Below are 18,023 nucleotides of genomic sequence, written 5' to 3'. Positions count from 1 at the left end.
CTGGGGAAAATTTACTCAGGAACTGCAGTTTAACCGGTTTGGGTCAGGTTTTTGGCCCGAACTGTGTCCTTGAATGGTTCCTGCCGACCCATCAAAGTCCAAACTGGTACAAACTGCGCTGAACCGAACTGAACGCACTGATGATAACACTAACGACATAGGCCAGTTTTGGTAGTGTATTCACTTCTCAAGTTGGTACTACTTAATTATGCTAGCTGATGGCAACTGGCGCGCTTCTTGATTCACTGGTCGTCTTTCCCTCCTTCCCTTTTTACTGTTTGGATTGATGGATACTCCCGCCATAGCCAAGGCAGCATTTGAAGGGATCGTAGAAGCACTTGGCCATCAACAGATAATCACTGTAAGTCTGTCACGAAAAACCAGCTTTTGACTAACTTTGATTTTTGCAGCACATAGACAGTTCATGCCAGGTCAGATTATCTTGCCTTTGCTTCTGAATCTTGCATACTGCAGTCTTCAACGCTACGCTCCTCATTTACAACATCATCCTCAATCTCCCCCTTGAGATTGAGCATGTTCCCTTTCACAAGGACCGCCATGAACCGGGGTCCAGCGGCTAGCCTCTCAGTGGCGAAAGGGACTAGTACCTATCCAAAGGCGATAGGGAAGCTAATAGTCGCGCTGTAAAGTCTTGAACTGAACAGCAAACGTCTACCAGAATTGTAGATGGCTCTAAGAACGTAGAGCGACAGTGCGAATCAGTACTGGATGGTATATGATTACCGAACACCTATAAATTCCACCTGGACCAAGAATCCGGGTACCCTAAGAGGACCGTAGTTTCTACTAAGACTCTCGCCTCAAGTGGTTTAATGGAGGTCAGAGCAAGAATGCTCGATACAGTCTCTGATATTTGCCAAAACACGAAAGTGTACTAAATCCTTTGGACTGAAATAAATGAGACTACATCTCGAAAGATCAATTTTGGAAAAAGTGTGGGCGTTCTTACACGTGCGAGAGCTGTAGTTACCACAACCGTGTCTACGCTAGCCTCTACAACGTCAACAACCCCAGAACACAACCTTCTGTCTCTCAGTATGCCACTGAGTCACAACACAAAACGCCACTCCTAGGAGTACGGCTCCGTCATACACGAGCCTGCCTCATGTTAAAAAGGACAAAGGGAGGACAAAGGGGTGTCAAATACTCGGAATTTCTTTGACCACAAAGAGACTAACGCCGAATCCGATAAAGGATCCAAACTCGACCAAATGGTCCAAACATTCTCTCTACTTCTACCCTCTACGAGAACACGTAACTGCCCATCCTGTCGTCTACCACAGCACAACTGCCTGGTCCCAAAACCGGCCGCACAGAGTATATTGACACAGATAGCAGAGAGAAGAAGAGGTCTAACCCCGAAGACAATTTTTCTGAAGACGAAGAGGGTGTGGAAGACAGAACTGATGTACGTTGCCAATTGAACAAAGTGGCTCATATCTCACGACGCCTGAAGTCTACACAGAAAAATATCATCCAGCCCCCGAGGAAAAAACAGAAAGAATCCCACATCATGCCCCAACCATTTGTGTTTCCCAACCCCAGGGACGACTCCTTCCACCCCAGCGATGATGACGGCTATCCCTACAACCGCATGACTCGAACTGAGGATATAGAAGCAAAACCAAGCGGTTTCAAGGGTGTTTGGTGCGAAGCCACCTTCCCTCGTCCCTATATCCCCGCTAGAGAACTCCTCGCAAATGTCGACGCAACCCAGAAGTCTATGATCCTGGCAAAACCTGAAGAATACATTCCCCTCACTGTCTTTGGTGGTGGTGCTTTCTACAGACAGTACGAAACATTCAAGGAATCCCACCTCATCCTCCAACAATGGCTTAGAGACGCGGAATTCCCAGATGAGCAATCGAAAAACCTCAAAGTCCATGTTCTAGCAGCGGAAAGAAAGGTCTACTCAGCTTTTGAGCTCCCTAACACCATCATTCTCGAAGGGGCGACCCCTGACGTCCGCAAGTGGATTGAGAACATCGCCGTGCTCTCCCTTGCATCTCCAGGTGCCACTTTTTTCGCTCACTCTTTCGACAAAGAGAACGTATCGTGGGTTGTGATGAATCTCCAAGCGGGTACCAACAGCCAGGTCGTCGATGACCCTGTGTTCATGAAAGAAGTTCTAGCTGTAGTCCTCGAGACTCTGTGGAAGAACAAAGGCGTCCTTGGCTGGTTTAAGAAGTTCATCCAGACTCGTTCGTCTGACCCCCAACTGATGGGCAAAACAGTTGAGCAAGTACTCTACGACGTCACCAAGACATACCGCATCACTTACATTACGAGCGGAAATGCTCAGAAGAAAATTGAGGCCCGCTATCAAATCCATGGTCGCCAACCTACCGATAACCCGAAGGAACTACACTTCCTAGCCGAAAGTCTCCGAAAGATCGTTTTCAACGTTGGTTTCAGCCAATACTCGGTCGACAAGAGGATCATCAAGTGCGTTTGGTGTGGTCAATCGAACCATGCTCGCTTCACGTGCCCCTACCCCCAAATCCCTGGCTTCCTCGGAATGAACGATGACGAGATGAAGAAGTTTTTCGATGAAGCAATGAGATGGGATCAGAGTGCTGCCTCTCAAAAGGAAAAGGAGAAGGCTAGGAAAGCGAGAGGGGAGAAAGACCCCCTCCCAGACGATGGATTCTCCTTGGTTCGAGGGACATCATTCAGGGCAAATTTCAGGACGAACTTCGGGCGCGGTAACACACCGAGAGGCTTGAGAGGCTCCAACAATTACCGTGGAAACTACCGAGGTGGATATCACGGAGGAAATGATAACAGTTTTCGAGGGGGAGGATATAGAGGCTACTCTCGGGGAGAATACCGAGGTAGCAGCTGTGGACCCCATAGAGGGGGAGGCTACTCACGAGGAGGGCGCCAGAGCAACCCTCAATATGAGGACTACTATTTTGTAGAAGGCGACGAGTATTAACACGAACGGCTTCCGAAGGAACCTTCAACCCCCCTCTCCTCTTTCGACTTGTACCTGTAACAGAGTGAATATATCATGATAGCCACCACATTTGTACTGAGAGTACATCAGGTTGAAACCTAACGCTGGGGAAATGGGTCCCCAAAACCGGGAGGGAAAAGCAAGAATGCGAGACTGGAATTTTCTTCAGTCTTAACCTTCCGTAGCGCGTAATCGGCCCAAATATACTGCGTCTTGCTCTGGTAGGGCGGACAGGAAAGCTGGACACGCGCTATATAAATTTTTCTCTTAAGGTGAGTGGTAGCATCTTGCAAGGTAAGCGAACGCTCCAGGAAAGCTGGCAGCCCATACTAGTGATGTGCGGGCTCGGGCTCAGGCCCTAGGCCGGCCCGAGCCGAGCCCTAGGCTTCACAAGCCGAGCCGAGCCCTAGCCAGGGCTTTGCAGGGCCCAAGGCTCGGGCTTGAGGTTTGGAAAGCCCAAGCCTTGGGCCTGAGCCCGGGCTTTTAGTAACCACTCTTTTACTTCTTTTATGCAGCTGACAAGTCACTAAAGACTGTATAATTCTTTGTACAGACTAAAAAGCTCAATTTTTTCGAGTCAAATACACAATATCCAACTCCTCATAACCTTATTATCAATACTTCCTGCCAGGGAAAACCTCCCACATGTGTTGCTGCTGCCGCACTTGCCAATAGTAAGTACCACCACTTCTCTAAAAGTATTCTAGATGTGTAGTTGTACTAAATAACCTAAATAATGAAGCTTCGGCCTTGATACAAAATTTCCTTAGTAAGCCCGGGCTCAGGCCCAAGCCGAGGGCTTAGAGCCCGGAGCTTGGGCTCAGGGCTCGGGCTTGGATTTTGTTAGGCCCAAGCCCTCCTAAGCCGAGCCCAAGCCCAGGCTTCAGGCCAAGCCCGAGCCCGCACATCACTAGCCCATACTGCCTGTCTGGAATGGTTCGGTCTACCACACCCGGTGGATCTTGAGGCCCAGCAAGCCTTGAGGGAGCCTATTTGCCACGAACACAACTAACAACTATGATAGTCAAACTAACTTTTCTGCGGTTACTACAGGTTTAGGAAGTACCCTAACCAGAGGCGCAGATTCTACCGTCAGTCTGTCGACCAATGACGGTGGTCTACTTTACGAAGGCGGATCGTCTGGTTCACACAATCCTGAGTCCTGGAGTTCAAACCTAGAGAATATGGGTACCCAGGATGGCGACGGATTTGTGACCGACACCCTTGACTATATGCGTACAGAAGAGGAAACAACGCAAAGAGACGTTATTTCCCGGTACGTGCCAGAACCACTGGCTCAAAATTATGAAAACACATGGCATGCCCTCGATAGGGAACAATCTTTAGAAAGGATAACTCAGCATGCACCGGAACAACCGGCATCACAGGAACCTAGAAATGGTTCAAGTAGGGGGCTAAGAAGACCCATTGTTTCAAGTACTGGAGAGGGTGACGTCGAACACCTCTCTCCACGAAACGGAACATTATCGAGGACAAGAGAGGACGTCGACATACCTTACGCCTCTCTAGATGACACTGCACCTAACCGCCCTAACCGCAGAGCCAGGAGGGCTGAAATATGCAGATGTCGAAAGAACACAAAAGCTGCGATTAAAGTCGCTTCACTCAATCTGAATGGTTTCGGAGGTCGAAATGTCTTCCAAGAAGGGAACCGTTGGGCACAAATAAATCAGCTTGTACGCAAGCACAAAATCGGAATTCTTATAGTACAAGAAACCCATCTCACAGAAGAAAGGAGAATTGAAATCGAAAAAGCCTTCCATACACGACTAGTGGTCTGCGGATCTCACCACCCCTCGAATCCCACAGGAGCAGGAGGAGTTGCCTTTGTGCTAAATAAACAGCTCACAAATGTCAGAGACATCACGACAAAAGTTATTGTCCCGGGTCGTGCCATTCTACTAAAAGCAAACTGGCACAAAGGTGAATCTATAACAATACTAAATATCTATGCCCCGAATGTTTCCCCAAACGATGGAAATGACAGCCGAGAATTCTGGGACGAGATAAATGGTTTCTTCGAGGGGAATCGAAATCGGGCATGGCGACCCGATATAATGGGTGGTGATTTTAATCTTGTCGAAGATTCAATCGATCGCCTTCCAATGCGGGACGACCCGTATGAAGCGGTAAATGCCTTGGATTCAGTAAAAATGAATCTACAACTGAAAGACGGTTGGAGAACTACATACCCCTCTGAGAAAAATTACACTTTCTCCCGAGCCGACACACACTCACGCCTTGACCGTATTTATGTAACCGGGAAGGTACTGAGAGAAGCTCGTCAGTGGGACCACCTACCTGTGGGAATCAAGGGGGTAGACCATGAAATGGTGCTAGTTCAGGTCGCACATGAAGAAGCTCCCCTTGTGGGGAAAGGAAGGTGGACCCTTCCAGAAAAAGTCTTGAAGAATAGAAGCTTCAAAAACTTTGCCAAGGAGAAGGGGAGAATAGCGGTTGAAAAACTGGATGCCTCTGGTTCGAGAAGTGAATCCCTGAACCCGCAACGAATCCTTGCTGATTATCTCAATGAGGTGGTGGAAGAAGCAAGACGGATAGAAAAATCCTCCATCACGCCTACACAGCAACAAAAAGCGAATCTAAAAAGATCAATTAGACAAACAATATCTGACTTAAGATCTCCCCCTCACGAGAGAGTTGGAAAAATCAATTCACTAAAAAAGGAGCTAAAACAGTTAGAGATCGATAGTGACAGTAAGCTTAAAAGACATGTCACGGCACATGACCGAATAGAACGAGAGAACATCGGAAAGTACTGGTGTAAAACCAGCAAAGGCTCATCGCCGAGAGAGTTGATATACGCACTTGAGAAGAGAGATCAACCACCCACTCCTGTGCCTGGAGACGACTCTCCTATACCGGGACCAGTATATGAAAAACAGTCACAAAATATGGCCGAACTTGCAAAAGAATACCACGAAGAGCTCCAATCGCAAGGTCTAGATGACCATCTTGATATAAGAGACCATGTAATCAACGAAATCCTAGAACAGGTCGATGTTAAACTTTCTGAAGAAGAGCACAATCGAATGTCTGAACTACTTTCTGAAAGTGAGGTAGCGATTGCTCTGTGAAAGTCCAAAAACGGAACGTCACCGGGAACAAGGGGTATTATCTACGAATTTTTTAAATCTTGCTTAGACAGATATGTAAACGAAAAAGACCAACTGGCTCTCAAGCCGTTCAATATTTTAAAACTTCTAACAGGAGCTTTCAATGATATCCTCCAGTACGGTGTTGACAAACATACAAAATTTTCCGAAGGGTGGATGTGTCCACTGTATAAAAAGGGGGATAAAAACAAAATTAGTAACTATCGGCCAATAACTTTGATCAATACTGACTATAAACTCTTTACGAAAGTCCTTGCTTTACGCTTAGCAGAAGTATGTCCCTCGATAATCCATCCAGACCAAGCTGGTTTTATGCCAGGAAGACAAATATCAAATCAGACAAAACTTATACAAAGCGTAATGGATTATGCTGATTATTTTGAAGAGAATGGATTGATCGTTGCACTTGACCAAGAAAAAGCGTATGACAAAGTCGCTCATGACTACCTGTCAAAAACCCTGAAGAAGTTCAATTTCCCCCCAATATTCATCAATACCATCGAGAGTCTATATAATGACGCAGAAACAAAAGTAATGATTAACGGTTACCTGAGCTCCCCATTCCGAGTAACACGAGGTGTGCGACAGGGAGACCCAATGTCGTGTTTATTATTTGACTTAGCAATTGAACCCCTGGCGGCCGCGATACGAAAATCAAGCTTGAAAGGATTAGAAATTCCTGGATTACATGAGAGATTAATAACAAGTCTATTCGCAGATGACACAACTGTCTTTCTGTCAGAAGACGATGAATTTAAGGACCTTACACAGATCCTTGACAAGTGGTGTATCGCTGCTAGGGCAAAATTCAACATTGCAAAAACGCAGATCCTCCCACTTGGAAGCAATACTTACCGAATGAGAGTACGTGAACACCGGAAAGGACAAGAATCCCATTCCCCAATTCCCACCAATATCCACATCGCGGTGGAAGATGAAGCGATCCGTATCCTGGGAGCCTGGTTTGGACATAACTCCCCCGGGACAACAGCATGGTCGAATCAGATCGAAAAAATAGACTCTGCACTAGAAAAATGGGATAAAACGCACCCAACTATGGACGGTCGAAAGAAAATAATTCAAATGATAGTTGGCGGGATGACTCAGTACCTAACGCAAGTTCAGGGTATGCCAAAAGAAATTGAGAAACTACTCACGAAGCGAATTCGACAATTCCTATGGGGCGAAAAGACACAAAGCCCGGTGAGCTTAGAGACACTTTTAGCCCCGAAAGGACAAGGTGGGCAAGATGCTCTGGATATTGAAGCGAGGAACCTTGCAATTGAGGTTATGTGGTTAAAATCATACCTCAAACTTAACGATGAGAGACCTATATGGGCGAAGATAATCGATGTCCTCATTTCTGCAGCGACCCCCGCGAGTGGCGCAGAACAAAACGTTGACCCGAAAGTGAAAGATAATATTTTCCTTCAATCGTGGGGAGCAAAAATTACAACTTTACCAGCCCATATACAGAAACTACTCACCACAGCCAAAAAACTCGATCTCCGGGTAGAAGGAATCGCTTTTTCAAAAGAAATTCTGAGAGCAAGACCGTTTTGGTACCATAACGACGCTCTACCACAATTGAGACGACTTAACCACGCCGCAGCTGCGAAATGTCTTAGAGAAAATCACCACATTAGAACTGTGGGTGATGCACAAGATACTGCTGACCTATTGAACGAGGTAAATCACAACCATCACGACGAATGTGAATGCTTGAGTTGTATGACCCTCGAAAACCGGAACAGTTGCCCACATCCGAACCGCTGCATGCAAAGAGCGAAGGAAATGCTTGATTGCCTACTTCCGAAATGGGACCCAAGAAAAGCGCAGCCTTTTAAATTCGAAACAGACCCCAAGCCAGCTGAAGACTTTGTCGAATTCAATGCAAACGTAACTGCAAAAGGAACCCTGGCAGACGTCTTCCGAATCTTCACAGAGGACGACGAATGCTCCTTTCTGCCTCGGAGAAAAGATCCCAACCTATACCGAAATGATCTCCCACTAAAGACGTTCACGGTAAGAGGTTACACTGAAAACCCGAAGGGTCTCAAGGCAAGATCAGTGTTTTGTATCATCGACCATGAAAAAGAGACGGAACCGATAATCCGCCACGTACCAAAGATACTCCATCAATCCAATGAGGTAGCTGAACTAACAGCGATAGATCATATTCTATCTGATACACAACCAGATACATCAGTCAGGATTGAAATAGCCTCCAAAAAAACCTTGAAACTCCTACTTACTCAAATAGAGGGCCTCGAAAACAGGGGGTGGATAGGTGTTGCCAACCGTCGCCTGATCCAAAAAGTAGTCGCAAGTCTTCGCAATACAAGACGAAGAACTCTAGTCAGAGGGATAGAAAAAGACGACCAGAGCGCAAAAGCTAGATCAGAAAACGCCAAGTCGCTGGCAAAGGAACAAATTAATCAGACTACTGAGAAAATCATCAATCTAGACCCTCTCCCCCCACTGCGACTCACCGGAGCCAAACTATCAACGATGACACAGTCTCTAGCATACAAGGGAATCAGAGAACGGAAAATGAAAGAATATAATGGAAGGAAAAGGACGAAAATTAACCTCGACAAAGTGAGGAAAAGCTGCGAAACAAAATTTAACCACTCTCCCACTGACTCGGAGATATGGAAGAGTATCAGGCACAAAGACTTCACGAGAGAAACGAAATACTTCATGTGGATGACGACTCACGACGCATATATGGTCGGATCCAACTGGCAACGCCCGAACTATAAAGCTGAACTACAAACGAGAGCCATTTGTCAGAAATGTAACGTTGTGGAAGATATGAACCATATCCTGACCGGATGCAAGTTTACTGGACAGGAACTCATCTGGGCTCTCGCCGAAAAAACCTGGGAGATGAAAGGAATGAAATGGCATAGGCCAGAACTCGGCTCTATTCTAGGCTGTGGAATTCCGGGCCTGAGACACAAGCCCCTTGGGAACATAGATGATGTATCCGGAAATGAACGCCTGTTTCGTATTCTGGTATCCGAGTCTGCGAGGTTGATATGGTTGGTCAGAAATGATCGCATAATCAACGAACAAGGAGAAATAACCTCGAATGAAATTTCTAAACGATGGATAAAAACAATTAATAAACGAATTCGGCTCGAAATTGATATGACGCACCCGAAATACGAGAAGAAAGCTCTGTCAAAGTCTCTAGTCCGTGATACATGGTCAGGCGTGATTGCAAATGAAAATGACTATGACTGTGACTGGACAAATGGAAAAAACGAGGTTTTAGTGGGTATTGAACCGTAGCGATTAAAGGAGAATGGAAGGTGTAGGGAAAGGTAAGTTTTTAAATGGAAGCGAAACGGTCAGGATGAGTCCCACACTCCGTGCGTAACGGCATTTCCTCGTGGTGGTTGAATTTGCATTATCCTCATATTAGCCTCTGGAGAAGAGGTTGTATAACTTTCACACATTTCCTAGCTAGGTTTGAATCCCTGGCACATACATAGCGGGTACGGGAAGACGACTTTGTCGTCCGACTTTAACGAAGACTTTTAGAGTCTAAATACTGATATGCTCCACCAAAAAAAAAAAAAAAAAAAAAAAAGAGATTGAGCATGTTTGGAAAAAGAAATGGTCATTCTTGACTATTTTGTACATCCTTCAATGTTATCTCCTGATTCTAGACAGCGGGGGTGACACTACACTGTAAGTGTGTTGGTTGTTGGTTTTTCATACTCTGAGTTGATCTTGATGGTGACTTCATAGATCACTTTGGAACCAACTTAAGCCCTTGTACTTGCACCTTGGATTACACCATTGCCGCATGTATGTTCTGCGCTGCGCTATGCCAGTATGTCAATCAATGGACCTGATGAGATTGTTCATGGCAGGGTCTGATATTGTAGGGATCGGGTTGTCTGAAAGTAAGGGAGTCGTGTCATGTTTTGCATTTGTCGTCGTGCACAAGTTCTTTTGCAGTCCTTCTAACTCTCCATGTCTGGGCGGTCTGGGAGAGGAGTATTTTAGTGGCCATAGGACTTGTTATATACTTCCTTGCCTGGTGGATACCTTGTTGTGTTTTGTTGGGACAGTTCCTAAGTGCTATGTAATGTGGGTTTCTTCTGCTTCCTCCTTGATGCACACAATTCAAATCCGATTCTCCCTAGTTACTACCCTGCCTTTCCCTAATTTTTGTGGATGTTTCATCTCAGGTGGAAGCCATATTCTGTATTTGTGCTGGGTGTTGTTGATGGTGTATGACACTGGTGAGCCGTTTTTAAATTTCACCTGAGAACCCCAGGAGTCAATCTCTGTTTTCAGGTACATTAGTGCTGATCCTCATTCCCGGATTCGGGGCATGTACGTCACTTGGTTCTGCCACAATGGTTCGAGACTTGATATGTTTTGCATCTAGATCAGAGGGGAGGAAGGTCAGAACTTGTTAAAACTGTATGCCAAGATGGTAGGCCGCCTATTGGGATCCTCTCTGCCCGTGCCACATTTTGACTGACCTCAGAACTAGGTGTGATTTATTATGCATTAATATTTGGTGAGCCATCACCATGCGAGCTGTCATTGGTGTGCTAACCTCTAAATCCCTCCAGTCATATTGACAGTTAATGTGATAGTCGCTCTTATTCTTCCGGTAAGCAGGCCTATGTCTTATCTTGTACCTGCAATGATGAGAGCGACTTAAGTTACACCTCTAGGCTGACCTTGTCCATCTTTTGACTTCGTATGTCGAGCACCAAACCCACGCTCGTCACATATCCCTAACCTAAATCCCACAGATTTGAGCGTGTACTACACTCCCTCCTTACCAGTCACGCAATCCTTCATATCTGTCAAGTAGCCCTTGAGCAATCTGTACGCTAATGCGACTAAGTTGACTATGCTACAAGGTTCTTTTTGCACTTAAAACAGTGCTACGGAGCGATATTTATCGTATTAAGAACTAGAGTGAGCCCAAATTGCTAGTTAAAGCTAGTGCCGCTAGTAGAATGTGCTGTAGGCGCAGCTAGGCCAGTTAGAGAGAGCTGTAGATCGTGTCAGAAAACTGTATGACTGTTTGAAACCTGTAGAACACTATGAGCAGAGGACTTAAGCAGTAATTCACCGAGTTCTACTCTCTACATTCTACTATGCACTGGCATATCAAGGGATTGTACTATTAGAAGACTTGTAGTCTTCACAGAACCGTTCGTAGCAGAACTTAACGGAGTCTAAAGACCTTCATACTAGGAGTACCTACTTCTATGGGGGATTTAGTTGACAAGAAATCGGACATAAGACCACACAGACTAGGAGGAATTTGATATGACCGTAGATCGAGTCCCAATCTGAGGAAAAGACAAAAAGACATGATACAGATCCCAGATCACAGATAGAGTATCTAGGAACCAGGCAGGGATGAACAACGGATCTCGGAGTCTGTGCTGTTCATGTGCTACGGCGGTTCAGAACTCTGGATCCATATGCTGGAACTACTTGGACACACAAAGTCCATATGATTTGATAATGCAGGATAAGGTCCATAGGCAGGAAATACCACATGGTATGCCTATGTAGGTCCATTCTACATGCTGAAACAAGAATGAAGAATGGTCCAGACTGGTTCAAAACATATGATTCAAATATGGAAAAGCTCCGTAGACAAGATTCTGCACATGTAGTGGTCCCTAGCAATAAGATTTCGCATGGATTTATAGCTACGGTGCATTACATTTAGAAACGAGACAAGTACTGATAGGAATACCAAGCTAGTGTAGAAATAGTATAAAAGCAGCCCATGTATCCATAGATAAAACAAGTACTACCTGTGCATAGGAAAGTCCTGAGTGAGTTGCCCATGAGTAACTGCTCTTGACACACAATAGAGAGATTTGCCCTGTCTTTGTGCAGTGAAACGATAAGATTTGATTTGAACATACGAGACCGTCGAGGTCAAACTTGAGAACTATCCGTCCATAGGCTGCTGAGGTCTTGATTACTGTTTCGTGATCCGTCGAGGGTCTTAGTGTTCATGTCCACCGAGGACTTAGTTTTCGTGTCCGTCAAGGGCAAATTGTTTCAATTGTTCAAATTAGTCTTACCGTAGATGACATTCACAGTCCCACTTAGTCCACTGGACATTAAACAGAGCTTCGTACAACCCCCTTTGAACCCCGTAGCTGTAGTGTTTTACACTTCCAGTTGCGCATTGATTTTATAAGACCTTCACACAATATTGAGACTGCGATCTTGTGCATAACCTTTGCCAAGCAGTCTGCCCTTGCAATCTTTCCTGGTGTGTAGAGTTATTGATAGACTTTACATGGAGGTTTACTAGTTTTTGGGTTGATTTGGTGTTGGTGCTACTTCCATAGCTCTGATATTAGGTTGACTCTTGAGTGGTATACTTCACCCAATAACGCCAACATGCATCAACACATGGAAGGAGCACAGACATCTCTCTTTCTTCCTTTCCAACCGAAGTTCATCTGAACGGTGACTTGGCCAGAAGCCAAGGATTTAGATATTGTTAAACTGGAGCTGTATAGTGATTTATTGTGTACTTACAGTTAACCTTCCTCTCCTATTTGGAATGCAGTCTATATTTTTGGTGAAGGGTGTCTGACCATGTGGTACACCCAAGATACAGATAATGCATCGATCCCTGTAAGAAACACCTCTGAGATAGCCTGTGATATCAGGAATGTTCCACAACTATTGGCACGTCTGTAAATACACTTACAAAATTTCATTTGTTATGTTGCAGTAATCAGGGTTCATCAAAAGAGTTCAGAATTTGCAAGATAATAGTAATCTTCTTGGGCATCATCTCCTTTCCACGAAGTCCGAATTGTCAATAGCTGCTGAAAAAGGGGGGATTGCACACATGGTCGCGTTTTTTCGCGAAGCTACCTGCCTTGAAGCGGCCTAAGGCTGGTGTTGATTTGATGGACACATCAGGAAACAGGGAAATGGCCCATACACCCAGGCCAATGCTCAGTAGACACCATATATAACATACCATATGTAACAATCCGTAACATCAGCATGTCACTATTGGGCTCTCCATGCCCCTCCATGCTGTCAATACCCGTCCAGTTGCTGCCAGTATCATCTGTATTGCATTGCTGGCATCACGGTATAGTTCGTAGAAGCCATAGCGCTGAGTACCCACTCAGTACACCCAGTATAACTCTGTATCAGTAGATTCAGTACTATAATCCCCACAACTTTTCTTCCCTGAAAGCTACCAGTAGTCAGTGCCATGGTGTTCATTAGGATTGGTTTGAACACTTTTCATTTACTCCATACTACTATGGCCTCCAGACATCCAGAAACTTGGATGTCTAACCTGAATGGGGGGATTTCAGCATTTTTGCACTGGTGGAGGCGTGTGAAAGCAGCATGTGCTCTGCTGCAGGTACGTGGGTACAGCCCTACGCACGGGTGTAACACAATCAAAATCGTTAGCACCTGGCTTATTTTTGCTTTCCAAGCAGTAGTTACTTCAGTAGTGCCGTCTTTTGACATAGTGTTATAAATAATGTATTAATTCATTACAAATGGAATAGTCAATGCTATAGTGTAAATTAAAATAATTCCTTAGTGTGGGCAGTGCAATGGTAGTTGGCGAGTTAGAGAAAAAAGAAAATTTTATAATAAATATTTTGCAAATACGTTTCCATAACTGTCAATCTACGGGGTGTATGGGATATACAGAGTGGGTACGTATGTCATGTTGGCAGGTATACACAGCAATACATGGTGATACAGAGCAATGCGGGGTAATAGATTTCTCTCATGGGACTCTACAAATGCTACATCTATGGGGGGGATCTAAACTGGGCTACCCGAGCTACATGCAATACATAAGAATACGGAGGTATACATTCCTGTCTCAGTTTTTCCTGATGCACAATTTTCACACTGGGAATGAACCAGATGCTCCAATGAGCGAACTCGTAGACCATACCGATCTCGATTGAAAACTTGAGTCTTCTCCTTTACAAGAAACCATTGGCCACAGAAAAGCTTCTGTACAATTTCGACCTTCCCTACAAATTCACAGATTCCAACAAGGTTCAAATTCCAGTCCTAAATTCAGAACGTATATTGTGCACATAAATCGCAGTCAGGTATCCAGGTTCCTACATGCAAATGCAATACATTTCAGTTAAGCAAACCCAGATAACTGTAGTCTGTAGATAGGCAACAGAGTGTCCATCATTCTGGCATATGCGTGGCGTTGGTCACTGTGCGTGGTAAAGTCGGGTGCCTAACATTAACCTGCACAGTTTCCGTCGCATTCAAGGATCTCCATATAAAAGGACGCCGTTACCAGAGTTTTTTTTTTACAATTGGACCAAGTTTGAGGATATCTTCACCAGTAACGTTTAACCCTCGACTCTACGAGTTTGCTGTCGGGATTGAGCACAAAGCTGTAGCGCTGAGGTGGAATCTGTAGCGGTGAACTAGCCACCGGACTGGTGAGTTTGGCAATAGGTTTCCGTGTTTGTGTGTTCTGACGAGCTCGAGAACTTGCTTGCTGTTCTTTCATAGGGTTCTCTAGGGAATGTGTTAGTCGTATCCCCAGCTCACATTCTCCGAAACTTACCTTGAAGATCCATTGGCCTCAGTGGTGACGGCCAGCCTCCGTTTGCTTTTGCCTCTTCAACAGCAATCCACTGCGCAAAATATCTGGCTGAGGTCAGTATTTGAAAAACTGCCCCAAATACATTAGGTGCTTTTAAATCGAAAGTGTGGCTGCATGCCTCACACCTCTAATTAATGTCCCATCTTCTCTGGTCGTTGTTTGTGGGAGATGAGGAACGTGGAAAGGAGGAGTTAGTGCACCTGCAATTAGGTCAAAGTTATTAGCAATGCTAATTAGCAGTATCCTTAGAACCCCCAAATATTCGACGCTAATTAGGTTACTTATTGCTAATTAGGGTTCACAGTGCTCCTTTAGATGTAGAAACATTCTTTAAGTAGTTTTGAGAAAATTTGCTCACACTTTCAATTCCACAACGTGGAGGTGTCACATGTGCAGTGTTAAATCTTGTCGCATTCAGAACACGTCTCTCGGACTTTGCTGGTACTTTCTTGCATTCAAACTCAACAAATGGAAGTCAAGAAGGCAAGAGCAAGGCAAGAGACCTCCAGAAGCTAAAAGTTCTAATGAGGAACCTACCAAATGCCATCCCATTATACTCGGAAATGGAGACCAAATGGAGACCCTCCACTCTCAACTCTTTTCCTGGTTGTTTTCTGGTCTATCAGTGACGAATGGGTGAAGGAAGTGGGGAAGGATGGGGCAATAAATCACCATGGAGGATGCTATTCCCGCAGAAAACGATTGGATGTCATTTGTACCATAAATTATAGCAGCATAGAGTCGGCGTAGAGCCGAAAAAGGCCTAATTTGATGAAAATTTCTCCCTCAATTTTTTTTGCTAATTAGTAGCTAATTGGCAATGCTAATATGCTACGCTAAAAAGGTTCGACACATCTCATGCTAATATGCTTTGCTAAAAACTCGTGGGACCTAATCGCGGGTGCACTAGGAGGAGTTCAAAACGTGACTTCTGTCATTCGGCCCGACGCTCCGGACCATAACGTTTCTTCGCATCTTTACTTTCTCAGTGCCGATAGCTATTGACTAACTTGAACCGCGTATACCTTTAAGTTCTTGAACTAGCACTAGGCCGATTTGTCGATGTTCAACCGACGACTCCGGAGAATGCAAAGCATAAAGCTTACACTTCTCGTTCTCCTTCGAGTTCCAGTTGAGTTCCAGACTCCAGTATACTTTGAAGAGACTGGGACGCTGAAGATGGCGGATTTGCTCGGGTGGTACGGTTGAGGAAAATTCGGAAGAAGCGTAAGGTGATTCGTTACCGCCGTTACAGCTGCTCAGACACTTTTGACGTTTGAAATGTTTTGGTTTGGTTTTGTCATTGGAGAGTTTTGATCAAAGTCACCGTAGGAAAGTATTCTACTTAGACTAGTCGTTACTTACGAAACTTGCACGAAACTGTACTTTAAAAATGCCTAACGAATACAGTGGGCACTGGGTCGTGTTAGGCTTCGACGCTTCGTTCGTTTGTGCTCGCGTCAGTGGTAGCGATGATTATCTGGCTGGCTCGGGTAGCTGGTTCCAGCTCCGTTTTCGAACCGTTATAAGGAAGTCGGGAACTGGAACATGTCGAGGAAATTGGAAATTGTTTGGAATCGGCAGAATCTCCAAGTACGTCGGCAGAGGTGCCGAGACGGTGTTATCCCCATCCAAATTTACGTGTGGAGGGCATCGACTCGCCGGATCCCACCTTGTACCAGGTTCGAAGGCCTCAATCGTAGCCCGACCTACAGCAGCAAGCAATACCCAGTAATTCACCTGTATACGAGCGATTCAGTATCATTTAGGTAGGCCCTTACACAAGCCACACTACTTACACGAATCACGATAAAAGCGTACATCCGACTTCTTTTGAATCGCTTTTTTTTACGTCTTCCATGTCCTCACAAATCTATCCGAAAACGAACTTGAAGTTGAAAGAGAGAAATCTGTACTCAATTCATGTGATATCGATTCGGTTGGATGGGATTGTTGTAACCCTATTTGGCGGATGTGAAGGACTGCGCGGCTGGTTAGGATGGAGTGTAGTACGCGTTCGAATCTGCGGTAAAGGGTGGGTTAGAGATGCATGTCAGAGAATGTATGGTTTGAGTGGACGTACGATGATAAGAGATGGACGAGGTCCGGCTAAGGGTGTAAGAGTAGTCAGTCCTCCATGCTGTTCATACCGGTAGTTGGCTTGCTGACCGGAAGAGTGAGTGCGACGATCACGTTAAGCATCGAAACCGCTGCAGGAATCTCGGGGATCAGCATGAAAACAACAAAACAGGGGGGGAGATAGCTAACAGAAAATCAAACCATAGTAAACAACACCTATTTTTTCGAGGTCAACATACGGCCGTAAGAAGTCCAGTCCTGGGAACCAGTGACTCACCATCTCGATATACCGTTTTGACCAGCTCCGATCTTCCGCCTCTCCGATCTAGAAGGAACGCAAATTCAGACGAACTTGCAAATAGTATTCTCAAAAAGGGCTAGCGAACATGCTTTAAATCCAGGGACAAGAATCATTACGAGCGTACCTGAATAAACAACAAAACCGCGAGTTAAAACGCATTAGTTTTTCATCAAGGAATGGTTTGAGAGAAAAGCACAGGAATGACTCACCGATGTCATAAATCATCAATAACACCCAACAGAGATATATAACATGACTTCCACCGGAGATAAAGCATCCACGAAATTGTGGGTATGGGAGAATCGCGACTTATGTATTGAATTGGAGTTTTTGTCACTGTGGGTGATGGAGGGAACGAGGGGGAAGACATACATTCCATGGCGCTCAGGAATTGGCCTAAGAAGACATAGCAAGGCACCCAACAGGCGAGGAAGTATACTCCAAGTCCTACGCCAACGAGAATACTCTTCTTCCAGACCGCCCAGACACGGAGAGCTAGAATGACTGGAAGGGGGGAAAGTGGGTGAACGGCGATCATTCGAAACAACCCGCGGAGGCAGCTCACGTTCGGATAACACGATGCCGACAATGTAAGACCCTGCGTGAAGTATCAGAGCCCCACTTCTAACTTAACATGGTTTAGCGTCACAAAGACGTACATGCTGCGATCTTGTAATCCAAGGCGCAACGCTCAATGCTCAAATTTGCTGCAAAGTGGTCTATGGAAGGAGAATTATTGTCAAGATCGGCCGTAGATGTACGAACGCACTCACGATGAAGGGTCACCCCTACAGTGTCGAAAAATGGGAGATAACGTTGGACGATGTATAAAAGAGTCAAAGATGACCAGTTCCGCGACCAAATGAA

At 45.2% G+C, this 18,023-nt stretch overlaps 2 protein-coding genes across 2 annotated transcripts; one reads left to right on the top strand and one right to left on the bottom strand.

Annotated features, from left to right (window-relative positions):
- Positions 1-1,534: 1,534 nt before the first annotated feature.
- On the top strand, positions 1,535-2,959 carry E1B28_010776 (uncharacterized protein; the record flags this gene model as incomplete). Its single annotated transcript, XM_043155754.1, has 1 exon — positions 1,535-2,959. One exon carries the CDS (start codon positions 1,535-1,537, stop codon positions 2,957-2,959), a length of 1,425 nt encoding a protein of 474 aa, XP_043005536.1.
- A 13,665-nt stretch (positions 2,960-16,624) lies between these two features.
- E1B28_010775 (uncharacterized protein) lies at positions 16,625-17,694 on the bottom strand (the record flags this gene model as incomplete). The annotated part of the gene is made up of 8 exons (XM_043155753.1): positions 16,625-16,799; positions 16,860-16,885; positions 16,946-16,986; positions 17,045-17,071; positions 17,133-17,180; positions 17,242-17,280; positions 17,366-17,464; positions 17,529-17,694. The coding sequence occupies 8 exons, from the start codon at positions 17,692-17,694 to the stop codon at positions 16,625-16,627; spliced, it is 621 nt and encodes a 206-aa protein (XP_043005535.1).
- Between the last annotated feature and the right edge of the window lie 329 nt (positions 17,695-18,023).

Source organism: Marasmius oreades, chromosome 7 (assembly GCF_018924745.1).
Source record: "Marasmius oreades isolate 03SP1 chromosome 7, whole genome shotgun sequence".
Lineage (NCBI taxonomy): Eukaryota > Fungi > Basidiomycota > Agaricomycetes > Agaricales > Marasmiaceae > Marasmius > Marasmius oreades.
This window is presented reverse-complemented; position numbering and strand designations above follow the sequence as displayed.